The sequence below is a fragment of the Sceloporus undulatus genome, chromosome 1 (genome assembly GCF_019175285.1).
Source record: "Sceloporus undulatus isolate JIND9_A2432 ecotype Alabama chromosome 1, SceUnd_v1.1, whole genome shotgun sequence".
NCBI classification, from domain to species: domain Eukaryota; kingdom Metazoa; phylum Chordata; class Lepidosauria; order Squamata; family Phrynosomatidae; genus Sceloporus; species Sceloporus undulatus.
In genome coordinates this window covers 308667146-308680126 of record NC_056522.1, presented here as the reverse complement: position 1 = coordinate 308680126, position 12981 = coordinate 308667146, and the positions used below count along the sequence as shown (strand labels likewise).

Sequence of the window (12981 nt, the reverse complement as noted above, 5' to 3'; positions counted from 1 at the left end):
TGACAAGGTGATCAGTGATCGGGTGGAAGCTGCCATAGGTCCAGATTAGATCAGGTTCTATTCTGATTGATCACATAATCCACTGCTTAGGCAAGTTCTCATCAACTGCTTCAGGTTTTCAGTGGCTGACCTGCTATAGTCCATCCAAGATGACATTAAGAAGAGACTTGACCCAACATGGTTATAAGGCAGGTGTCTGCCATCATGTCGTTTCTGCTCCATACGAGAGCAGCTAAAATGGCAGCCATCCTCACATTAAGAGGCTGTTGAGGGGAGTTTCCAACAGGGCCTGCCCACCAGACATCGTTTTCCATCTTGGGATGTGAAGACGGTCTTAAAGGCTCTGACGGTTGGGCCGATCAAGTCCCTTTGGGAGGCCTTCCTCAAACACCTCTCCCTCAAGGTCATCTTCCTCACGGCCATTCCCTCCGCCAGACAGGTGTCAGAGCTGGGGCCCTGTCGGTACGTAAAGACTTGTGTATTTTTAGGCCTGTCTCAGTGTGCCTTCGTCCAGACCCTACCTTCGTGCCTAGGGTCAACTCAGCCTTTCAGGTGTCACAGGACATTCTCCTGCCTTCATTCTGCCCTGATCCTAAGAAGGACTTGGAAAAGACCTGGTACACATTGGATGTGTGCAGAGCCCTCAAAATCTACATCAAGAGGGCTTCAACCTTAAGGTCATCTGAGATGTTCTTTTCCTTTCGCCTGGCCTCTTTGGGATACAGGATACCACTCTCGACTCTGAGTAGGTGAATCAGGTCTTGTATTCAAAGAGCTACTGAACTCTTGATCTCACTCCACCCGAGGGGTTGATGGTGCACTCAACCAGGAGTGCATCTACCTCTGCGGCCTTGACCACTAGCGCCTCCCTGTCAGATATTTGCAGGGTGGCCACATGGAAGTCGCCTTCGACCTTCATAAGACATTACAAACTGGACGTGTCTCAGTCCACTGAGGCGTCATTTGAAAGGAGGTTCCTCCAGCAGATTGTGTCAGGGGCCATAGTCTCCTAGCAGCACCTCCCTCCCAGTTCGAGAGGGCTTTTGTAAATCCCAGATTACAGGAGGACAGGACCCTCTCTGCTGGGAAAAGGAACGTTGGGTACTTACCGTGACACATTCATTTCCTGCAGAGAAGGGTCCTGGCATCCTGCCCACCCGGTGCTGCCTGCGGCCTTCGACCCTGCCTGCCTGTTGGTGGACCTGCCTTGTTCTTCTTCTTGTTGCTGGATTGTTTTTTCTGAGTTCTTGTTTGTTCTTGGACTAGTTTTTTCTGAGGTGTTCTAGTTAACCCTTAGCTGATGTTACTAAAGTTCAGTTCCTTGATTACCTTACTAGTCGCTTGGCTTGTTATTGACTGAGGCTCAGGGGGGCTAGCTCCTCCCTATATAGGGGCCGGTCTTTTGTTTATAGTCCCTGCCTACAGGAGCAAATAGGAGGAGCTAAACCCAGATTACAGGATGCCAGGACCCTTCTCTGCAGGAAATGAACGTGTCACGGTAAGTACCCAACGTTCCTATTTGTGACAGAAGATATTCTTGTGAACCAGTGAAATTCTGGTCACGGTGAGTGAAGGGTAGAACTGCAACTCTTATGCAACTTTGCCACCTTAGCCAATGGTGAAGAATACTGGCAGTTTGAATCCAACATCTAGAGGGCTGTGTTTTTCTTAACATGGTTTTACACAGATCTCACGAAGCATATCAGGTTTTGTACTCACTGTAGCAATATCTCTTTTGCTTCTCCACTCTCAGAAATGTCATAAATGTTATTCTGGTTGCTTTTGTTTCATATAAAACTAAAGAAGGTTGAGCTATTGACAACTTAACTTATCTTTGTTTTTATAGCCACCTGAAATTCTGTTTCAGTTGGTCCCAGGAATTTGTTTCTATTCGTGAGATCACTGTATTTGTGACAAATACCATATACTAATGGGATTACTGCAGTCTGTCAAAAAGAAGTGATACTCAAAAATCAGTAGTGTATCTGTAATGTCTGCTATTGTAATAAGTTAAATTCACAGGCTGATACGACTCCAAGGCAGCAGAGGCAGGATTTATTTTTTCACAAACTCCAGCTTATATTTTCATGTATATCTGTGTCAATAAACAAACATTTAAGAAAATTACAAAAAATTGTCTTTACCGCCATCCTTCCTTAAGGAACAGATCTGTCTGTCTGTCTGTCTGTCTGTCTGTCTATCTATCTATCTATCTATCTATCTATCTATCTATTGCTGGAGGTATAAGGTATACGTGTCTCTTATGTCCTATTCAAAAATATCTGCATCCACCTCCTCCCATGATACTTCAGGAATCTCATGTGGCTCCTTTTGATTGCTAGGAGCAAAATGAGCACAAAGAGAACAGTTTTTAACAGCTATGTCAATATCTTTTGATGTGCCAGGCCAATATATCAATCCTCCTGCCCTAGCTTTAATTTTATGAATGCCTTGTTGAGACTCATAAAGCTATGCCATTATACTCTGTCTTTGAGATACAGGAGTAATCATTCTCTCTTTCATGAAAAGAATACCATCTTGTTGCCAAAAGGACTTTGCCACTGGAGCAACATCTCTCAAATATTGTTGTCCCTACTCTACATAGTGCTTGAAATGTCTGAAGTTGACAATCTTGCTTTGTTGCTTCTTGTATCTGGATGCATGACTAATGTGGTCACTTAATATAATACTCTCTTACATTCACCACATTGTGGGTTTCTTTGGGCTGTGTGGCCATGTTCTAGAAGAGTTTATTCCTGATGTTTCGCTTTATGAGGACGGTACTTTGCCCGATACTGTACTGACCCTAAAAATCTGAGCACACCTTGTCTTGTCTATCTGAGGGGGCTTCATTTCCTGAATACTGTAGCTTAACTTGCTCATTATCCGGTTAAACTCTTTCAGCAGTCACTATATGACCCATATACTTTACAGAGTTAACCTTAAACTAAATATTTCCTTTATTAAAATTGATATTCTTAGCACGTGCTGTTTCTATAATATGATGCAAAATGTCATCATGCTGCTTAACGGTCTCTGCTGCTATAATCATATACAGTTAGCTTTTATACACAGATTCAAGCATCCACGGTTTGAAAATGTTCAAAAAAAGTATAAATTTCAAATATCAAATATTAAAGTGATAGACAATTAAAGCAATACCTCCACAGTGGTGTATTGAATGTACATAGTTTGGATGAAGGTTTATCCCTTTTCCTCGTCAATAACCATCTTTGTCATCTGCAATTGTAGAGACTTTCTTTCCAACTACGTGACTCAAAACTTCTTCTACTGTAGGAATAGTATAATGTTGTCTCTGAACATCTTTATAAGGGTCTCATGGATCAAGATATACACACAAGGTCCCTTTTTTCCTCCCTGTGATGACAAGGCTACTCCCCCAATCTGTAGGGCATACAACATAAGATGTAACATCTTCATTTTCTGTAAGACACAAAGTATCCTTTAATCTATCATATATTGCAAAAGGCACTCCCCAACATCCTTGAATAACAGGAACAACTGCTGAATCAATATGTGATGATGACCTGAAATTCACCTAAACCTTGAAATATCACAGGATATAGGTTAAAGAGTTTTTCCTGTGTTAGCGATTCAGCTGTGTGTATGCTATCAACCCAACGAACTAAATCCAACATGTCACAAGCTGGTGTATCTGGTAATGGAATTACTGAGCAATCTGTTCCATAAAACAATAATTTAGCCATCCCTTTTGGAAGTGTAACATTCAAACACAGTGGTTTCCAGTAGCTGTACTCTCGTCCTACAGTAGGCCACAAGAACTACATTACTCTTAGTCATCACTTTCTTGCCTGCAGTCTTACAAAATATACTAAATGGCAAGACATTTGCTTCAGCACCCATATCTAACTTAAAGTTAACTAAACATCCTTATATAAGTAATAGCATAACACCTAGCACTTTTACTTGCTGCTGCACCAATCACTTCCTGAGTCAACTTTTCTATTATTAAATTGCTTACATTAAGCTCATGAATGTGTTGTTTGTGTTTAATACTTTTATGATTTAACAACATAACATAACTTGGCATAATGATTTTTCTGGCCACACGTGTTGCAAGTCCATCCAAATGCTGGGCATCTTCAAGGTCTGTGAACTGTACCACAATGAAGACGCTTTTTATCCAGTCATGTTTGTGTTCCTACTGCTCCCAGAACTTTAACTGAAATTCCTTTATCTTCTGAGCCTTCTGTAGCTCGTATAATTCCTTAGATACTGTTACTAGCTAAGCTCTTGTTACTTCATCAACGTGGCATATTTCAGTGACCTTCTCAAGAGTAAGGTCAAATTCTTTCAGAAGTCTTTCAATTACTCCTTCATGCTGAACACAGTTTTATCTCTCTCACCATGTCATTATTTGCACTACCAAATTCACAACTAGCAACTTTCAGTTTGAGCTCAGCAACAAATTGCTCAGCGGTAACTCCTGGACTCTACACATTGCTCCAGAAGCAAAATCTTTCAGAAGCAATGTTCTTACAGCACAAAAATGATTTCTAAATTTTTCTGGAACCTCTGAGAAATCTCTTGGATCTTTCTCAGTGAAAACAAAAGTATAAAAGTATAAAGACATTCCTTTTTCCCCCAGACAGTGTAACAAGATAGCTACTTGCCTTCTCTTTGCATTATTTTCAAGTCCAGCTGCAGTGACATATATCTGAAAAGCTTGTTCCTAATGCCTCTAGTACTCAGCTGAATTACCTTGGCAAACAAGAGTAAATGTAGACTGAGATGAGTCCATATCTTCAGTTAGAGCAAACTCACTCTCAACTACAATAAAGAAGATTCTACGCTAATCTCTGATGCTATGTAATGTCTGCTGTTGGAATAAGGAAAACTCACAAACTGATAAAACACCAAGGTAGCAGAGGCAAGATGTATTCCTGCACAATCTCCAGCAAAGCCTTGTGCATGAAGTCTGACAAACACAAGAGCTTCAGCCCATTAAATACAGTTGGTCCTCCATATCTGTAGATTTTTTAACCATGAATTCAACCACCCACAGCTTTAAAATATTCCAAAACGATACATATTCCAAAAAGCAAACCTTGATTTTGCTATTATATATAAGGGACACCATTTCTTATTCCATGGTATTTAATGGTTCTTGAGCTGCCACTAATAATAATAATAATAATAATAATAATAATAATAATAATATAGTTTATTTGTAACCCGCTTTTCCAAAATTTTGATCAAAGCGGCGAACAATTATTTATAAAAACATTCCAATAAAATCAATTAAAAACAGCATTAAAAGCAACATAGTAATACTAACGACAAAAGGGCCAGATGGAAGGGGAAATTGATATATACAGTCCAGGGTCATCAATGAAAAGGGGTAAGAGAAGATTTTTCACGGTGGGAAGGCTTGGGAAAAGAAATACGTCTTCAGATTCTTTTTGAAAAGAGTTAAGGATGTGGTGGAACGAAGCTCATCTGGGAGACTATTCCAAGATCTTGGGGCCACGATAGAGAATGCCCTCTGTAAGGTCCTCACATAGCTTGTCGCTGGGACCTCCAACAATTTCATCCCTGTTTTTATATGTACTTTTTATATGTACGGTGGGTCCTGGAACCAAACCCCAGAGATGTCAGGGACCCACTCTATTGTACAGTTGCACACACGTGTGCACACAGACCCACACTCAGCAGGTTTGCTGTAAAGAAATATTTCAGCGCAATATCATCCTGTCATAATGAGATGAAATATATGAAATAGGGAAATTATTCTCTAAATTCTGTCTTAATATGGAAGAAAAAGATATGTAATATAATATGACATGAGAAGAAGATCTAATTAATTAGCCTGCCAGTTATCAATCAATCAGTCTTTATTTACAGTCAATAGGCCCAGCAAAACATACTATAACTTAAAACCATATAAAATAGAAAGAAAAGCTGTAGCAAAATGGTCACAAACATTGTACTGGCCCCCGATATCAGAGAACTTTTAGAAGCACTGTTTTAATTGATAGGTTTGAAGCTTACACTAATTACAAAAATGAAGGAGCTATAGCAGGGGTAGGCAACCTTTTTGAGCTGTGGGCCGGGTTGCTGTCCCTCAGACAACTGGGGGGCCGAAGCCAAAAAATAAATAATTAAATAATTTTTAAAAAAAAATTAAATAAATAAATAAACTGGGACAAATGTAGGACAGACATTTCAAATGGAGGACACTTTTTTTTAAAAAATGGAGAACACGCTAAAAATTGCTGATTTTTAAAAAAATGTTAATATAAATGCATGTTTCGGAGGCTTCTATAGACAATTGCCCCCCTTGCCCGCCGCTTTCTTCCCTTGCCTGCCGCTTGCCCCCCCCCTTCCCGCCTCCTCCTGATAGGCCAAAGGCTCCGGCGGCAATCGGCGGCAAGGCCGGGCTGGGGCCGGTCCCAAGGCCTTGCCGGGCCGCATCCGGCCCGCGGGCCGCAGGTTGCCTACCCCTGAGCTATAGCAAAATGATAATAAATAATAATTAACTTATTGTACTTATTGTTAAGTTTTAGCAGTGTTAAGTTAGGTTTGTATATTTTTACGACGTGTCACTCTCAGTGAAAGCTAGTCAGAATAAGCTGTTACTGATCATTTTAAAAAAATGAATGCAGTTGGTGTTAGAGCTGAATAGGCTTTGTATTGGGCTTCATATCCGGAGAGGATTCTGCACAAAAGATTCATAATTTTCTACCTCTTTGCAGAGGTTCATATCCTCCTTGCATCCATCCGTCTCTGTTTCTTATACAGCTTGCTAAACAACATCCAACACATGGACCAAATGTTTATAGAGCTTTTTATTTTTTCTCAGGACCCTTATGGCATCTACACATGTGAATCACAATATTTATATCACAGAGGTGAAAACGGGCAAGTGTGTGCACTCTCTGGTTGGGCACCGACGTACTCCATGGTGTGTAACCTTTCATCCTACCATCCCAGGGCTTATTGCATCAGGGTGTCTTGATGGAGAGGTTAGAATCTGGGATTTGCACGTAAGTTCCTTCTAATGCAACTTTCATTTCTTTTTATACAGGGCCTTTAAAATGTATTTTTAATTCATAGGGTTTATATATGCATTGCCACTATCATGTGGACCTTCCCCCCCCCCCTTGTGATTTTCCCACACCCCTCTGGTAACCTGCATATTCAAAGAACCATGTGGGTGTGTCCAGTGACATGCTTCCTACAGCCAAATATCTCCTCCCAGTCTTCATTGTTCTGAATTCTTCCTGATCTCAAATTGTCAAAGTGTAGCATACTTTGGAGTCTTGCTGTGAGACGGTGGAAGGCATCTTTACTAGATAATGATAAATCCTTTTGATCACTCATTTTCATTTCTGAGAACAGTGGATATTTTGATGAAAGACTACTATAAGTTTTGTGCCATAAGAGGTGTTTCATGCTGATCACTATTTCCTGATGTGGAATACCTGTAAAGTCTGTGTGAATTCAGATAAACTGATAAGCCTAGCAGATTCAGATAAATTTTAATTGCTGTGGAATGTGTCATACCCTTTGTGTAGCTTCTATAGTACATAGCAGTGCCTTTAGTTCAGTCAGATAAAGAAAGTCTGTGCAGTTATGGGGCAAATATAAGATGGAACCATTTGAGATAATTCTCTTGTAGGCATGGAATCAGATAAGTGATGGAGTCCTATTTTGGGTGGAGGGGAGGAGTCTCTGTTTTAAACCCATTCATGATTCTAAGCTGATTTGCTCTTAGGGTGGAAGCGAAAGCTGGTTTACAGACAGCAACAATGCCATTGCATCCTTGGCTTTTCATCCAACGGCCCAGTTATTGCTAATTGCAACAGCCAATGAGATCCACTTTTGGGACTGGAGTCGCCGGGAGCCTTTTGCAGTTGTGAAGACAGCCAGTGAAATGGAGCGAGTTAGGTGAGTAGTCCTTTGTGAGTGTATAATTGAGAAGAAATATGGGAGAGGAGTCATCTTTGGAGAAAATCTTTAGGGACATAGTTATACTAGGTAGATGTAAAAGGAAGAGTTTGTCCATTGCACTTCAGAGTTTAGTGATAAACTAGTTTGTGAAAGAATGGTTTTGAAGGTTTTGATGTTGCAAAAGCTTAAACTCACCATACCTACTGTGTGGCTGCAGGATATCTGGAAACCATATATAAACTGATCTGAGTTTTCCAAAGGAACAATGGGATAAATGTTAGTAGTAAAATGCAAGTTATACTTGAGTTTTTGAACCCTTGCTAAACCTCCCAAAACATTACTCAAACTAGGAGAATTCTGAGACTTGTTAGCAATGGTGGTTTCCACTCCGCCAAATAGTACGTGCTTGGCATGTACTAGGGTTAGGAAGGAGCGTCCTTTCTGGATGCTCCTAACCCTAGTACGTGCTGAGTACATACAAAATGGCTGCGTCCATTCTGCATGGGCACCACCATTTTGACATAGTGGACGCTTAGCGTCCGCATGTCACGGCGTGGAAATGACGCCGCAAGTGTGCCCCTGGCGCCTTGTGACGTCATAACCGCACCGCAAAAAGAACCTGCTTTTTGCGGGTTCTTTTTACTGCGCCAGAGAATTGCGCGGTTTGTCTGCTGCGGTTCCCTGGCGCAGTAAACACCAGCGCCGGCAGACCGCCCTTTTGGGCGGTCTGTAAAGCGCCTCTGTTAGTTAAACTAAATCAGGGATATGCGTTTAATTTATCTGTTGGTTGCATGAGATACAGTGTTCTGGAGATCCCCCCCCCCCAATTCTATTTACTTGGGGTGATGGTAGAGCAGATGCAAAAAGTTGTATATAACAAAAAGTTAATACTTTAGAAAATATATATATATAAAAGTGAGGACACTTTCTGTAACCATTATAGTTGATTCAGGATCCTTGGTAGCCAAGGGTGGCAGAAGCTGAACTGTGCTTCATGGCAAACTGGGAATGTCAGATTGTACCATAAGGCTTGGTCATGCTAGATGTTTTAAACTATTAGGTCTACTTATCCCTCCCTAATTTTTGCACATAGCCTAATGAGAAGTACTGGAATACTTGAAAGCTTGCATTTTTGTAGTTGATCTTAAAATATATTTCATACCTGTGAGTATTGGACTATGTGATATAGATTGCTTTTGATTTTTGAGGACTTTGTTTTGAGTTGAAACCAACATCCCGTGTACCTCAGGCTTCTAGAAGACAGCAAGTGTGTTTATACAGGCTCACTCTGAGACTTGAATTCATAAGATGAAATCCATTCTTATTCTTGTCCAAGGATATCCCTCCTCTTCTCATTGCAGCCTCTTGTATCATTTTCCTAATATGCTCTGGGGAGTACAGATTTTGAGGGAGTATATGAGACTTTAGGGGATTGGGGGAGTCTCCCCATTCTCTTCCATTGATTGCAGCTATTCTGTTGGCTGAAGTGGTTTGTTGGATACTACCAACAAACAAAAACTGAACAGATACTTGTACAGAGGTTTTGTTGCTTGGATAAATGAATGCAATCTTAATACTGCATTGTTCACCCATTCAAATTCTGGTTTCTGTTTGTTATGAAGATCTATATCTAGTCCATTTTCCATCCCAAAACAAACTACTAGATAATCTGAAATAATAGCATATTCTGTAAAAGAAAGTTCACATCCCACCATGGCTGTGCAAAAATGACAGAATATTATGCTGTCCCACTCTGTTTCTGTGACTAAATATGTTTTTTCCTAAAGTGTGTGTGTGTGTGTTGCTGTCCATTCTAGCAGTTTACCATTTAGGCAAAATCTGGCTCTTTTGGGATGGATGAACATCCTTCTTCCTTTTAATTGTGAATAGGATAAACCTTTTTCCTTTGAAATTGGGGTACTGCAAGACATACATACAAGTGATTCATATTGATTACACTTCTCAGTGCTAACAGCTGGAACAACTAGTTCTGTTAGTGATTAACATTTCTTCTGTTTCTCCAGACTAGTACGATTTGATCCCCTTGGGCATTATTTACTCACAGCGATTGTTAACCCTTCTAACCAACAGGTAATGTGATTTGTCTTTTACTTTGTTTAAGAATGCTACCTGTCCTAGCCCGAGGATGTTTGAGAATTTTAATACAAACTTAAGATATCTCTTGGTGTAGAGTTCTGTATGATGTTATCAGTTCATTTTTTTAAAATTGAGGATGAGTGATCTGGAAGTATCTGATCATATAATCCTATGAAAGATAAATAGATGTGAATCACATAGAATGTGGATGGGAGACCATTGAATAAGCCAGTGTGAACTTTCCAAAAGAAGGTTAGGAGGTAAGAAAAAAAGGATCCTTATACCTAATGTCAACCGTTCCCTGATAACTGCCTTCCCACCGCATCTGTTCATGTTAATGTTCCCAAAGTCTACTTCGCTCTGATCATTCTTATGAACTGCAGTAGGACTTTACTGTGTAAGATGTAGATGTGGCCAAACCTATAGCAAAACTGCTCTACCATGCAGGGTGGACTGTAGCAATATAAGGTAGGCTTTTCTGAGTTCAGAAAGCAAGTCCTATAAAGAGAAAATTTATTGAAAATGTATTAAGAAAAGAAGATGGGAAATTACCTCCACAGGAGGAGTTAAAATTTTGGAAAGAAGGGAATGGTGGGGTGCACTGAGGGGATATTTAGGATTTTTTTGTTAAAAAAATGAATAAGATGCAAAAGTACATATATGTATGGAAAGAATGTTAAATATGTTTTGTTTTGTAAAATTTCAAAAATACTAAATAATAATAATAAAAAAGAATTAAGTTTTTTGCTTTGCTTGTTGCAGTGATTCTTTTGTTGTTGTTTTCTGCCTTATTTCAAAACAAGGGATTCAGCCACTTGCATTTTCTTTTGCAGAATGATGAAGAGGTGGAAATACCTGTGGATAATACAGAAATGCCACATTATCGTCAACGGTCCATTCTCCAGTCTCAGCCTGTGAGACGCACACCACTCCTTCATAATTTCCTGCATATGCTGTCTTCACGCTCTTCTGGTATCCAGGTGGGAGAGCAAAACGCCATGCAAGACTCAGCTACTCCCTCCCCTCCCCCTCCCCCTCCCCCACCTCCTCCACCTCCACCTCCTCCACCACCACCTCCAGCTAGTGAAGCCTCTAGAGCATCTGCCTATAATGGCCTCAATGAGCCTGTCAGTTACCCCTCAGTAAAATGTTGCCAGCATCTGGGGGTGTTGTGCCTTTGCAGGCGATGTTCTAGTGCAAGACTTCCTTCTCCTCTTTTCCCGTCCCAGGACAACGCCCCTTCCACATCCTCCGGGTCCACTGGCACATCTTTTTCTTCTGTGCAAATGGAGCCTTACCAGCCCCAGGAGCAGGCATCTACAGCACAGCAGGAGCAGGGACTCCTTAATCGACCATCTGCTTTCAGCACTGTGCAAAGCAGTACTGCTGGCAACTCCCTGCGCAACCTTAGCCTGGGGCCCACTCGTAGATCCCTTAGTGGGCCTTTGTCAGGTCATCCGTCCAGGATCCACCCAAGAGAGATGGCCTCTGGGTTAGAGGGTTCTGAATGGACTCGAACAGTGTTGAATATGGGCCCTCGCTCTGAGCTGGAAGGTATGCCTCCTCCTAGAACCAGTGCCTCTTCAGTGAGTTTGTTGTCAGTATTGAGACAACAAGAAGGAAGCTCCCAGTCCTCTGTTTATACTTCAGCTACAGAAGGGAGGGGTTTTCCAGCTCCTGGAGCTGAAGCAGAAAGCGCCAGTAGTGCTGGCCCAAGCAATCCAGCCAGCCTTCGCAATGAGCTTCAATGTGACTTGAGGCGGTTCTTCTTGGAATATGATAGGCTACAGGAGCTAGATCAGGGAATAGGTGGCGAGTCCAATCAGTCACATCAGGCCCAAGAAATGCTTAATAACAACATAGAGCCTGATAGGCCTGGTCCTTCTCATCAACAGACCCCACATAGCAGTGAAAACAATTCCAATTTGTCACGGGGGCACCTGAACCGCTGTCGCGCCTGTCACAACCTGCTGACTTTTAACAATGATACACTTCGCTGGGAAAGAAGCACGCCTAGCTATGCACCAGGGCAGGTCCAAAGCACATTTGAAGGTGTGCCATCCAGCAGTAGCCAGCTACCATCTTCTGAGAGAATGGAAAACAGAACTTCTCCCTCTAGTAGGCTGCCACTGGGAAGATCGTCTAACCCTCCAGAGGAAAGGACTGTGAGAGTGGTCTTTAACCAGGAGACAGGGCACTGGGAAAGAGTTTACAGCCAATCTGCTTCAAATAGACCTGGGAATGTATCACAGGACGCCTTAAACCAGGAAATGCCTGAGGAAAGTTCAGAGGAGGATTCACTCAGGAGGTAAGACTGTTAGACTCTTCCAGTTATGTGCCTTCTCAATCACTGCCTAGAACCATGCCATCAAATGTGAACAACTGAACAGATGAGGAAATAGTCGTGTTTGATAAGATCATGAATGTTTCTTTTAGAAATCTGGATGTAGGGATGATCTAGCATCTACACAAGGGCTCAGTCAGAAATAAAGGTAATTTAAAATGTGCTAGGGCTATCCGGGGGAGGAAGAACTGCACTATGTACAGTGCGCCCGCGTTATAGGTGGGCGCACTTTACGCGGACTTGAGCATACGCGCTCAAACTGTGGGGTGCGCGTGCGGCGCAAAGGGCAGTGCATCCCATTCCAATGCATGGTGCACTCCCACGCCGCCGCGCATGAGCTCCATTCAAATGAATGGGGCTCCAGCATAGGCGGAATTCGCCTTATGCGGGGGGGGGGGGTCCGGAATGGATCCCCCGCGTAAGGCAAGGGCCCACTGTAGTTGGAAATAATTTCTGTCCAATGGTTATTTTCTTGTCACCTAGGCGTTGTTTATATTTACTAACCATGGACATTCCTGAAATAGCTTATGCAGTACATTGGAAATCCTCAATAGGATGTTTTCATATAATTTCAGCTGCCAAAAGCAGCAAATGCTGGGATCTCC

General features: G+C 41.7%; 2 protein-coding genes across 6 annotated transcripts in view; both read left to right on the top strand.

Moving 5' to 3' along the window:
* Positions 1 to 12981, top strand: part of AMBRA1 (autophagy and beclin 1 regulator 1) — a 346870-nt gene that overhangs the window by 30878 nt on the left and 303011 nt on the right. The window contains 4 exon segments of the mRNA XM_042446971.1: positions 6845 to 7028; positions 7760 to 7932; positions 9960 to 10026; positions 10866 to 12340. Of these exon segments, the coding sequence (XP_042302905.1) occupies positions 6845 to 7028; positions 7760 to 7932; positions 9960 to 10026; positions 10866 to 12340 (1899 nt within the window).
* CKAP5 (cytoskeleton associated protein 5) overlaps positions 1 to 12981 on the top strand; it is a 537335-nt gene that overhangs the window by 310712 nt on the left and 213642 nt on the right. The window lies entirely within an intron of this gene.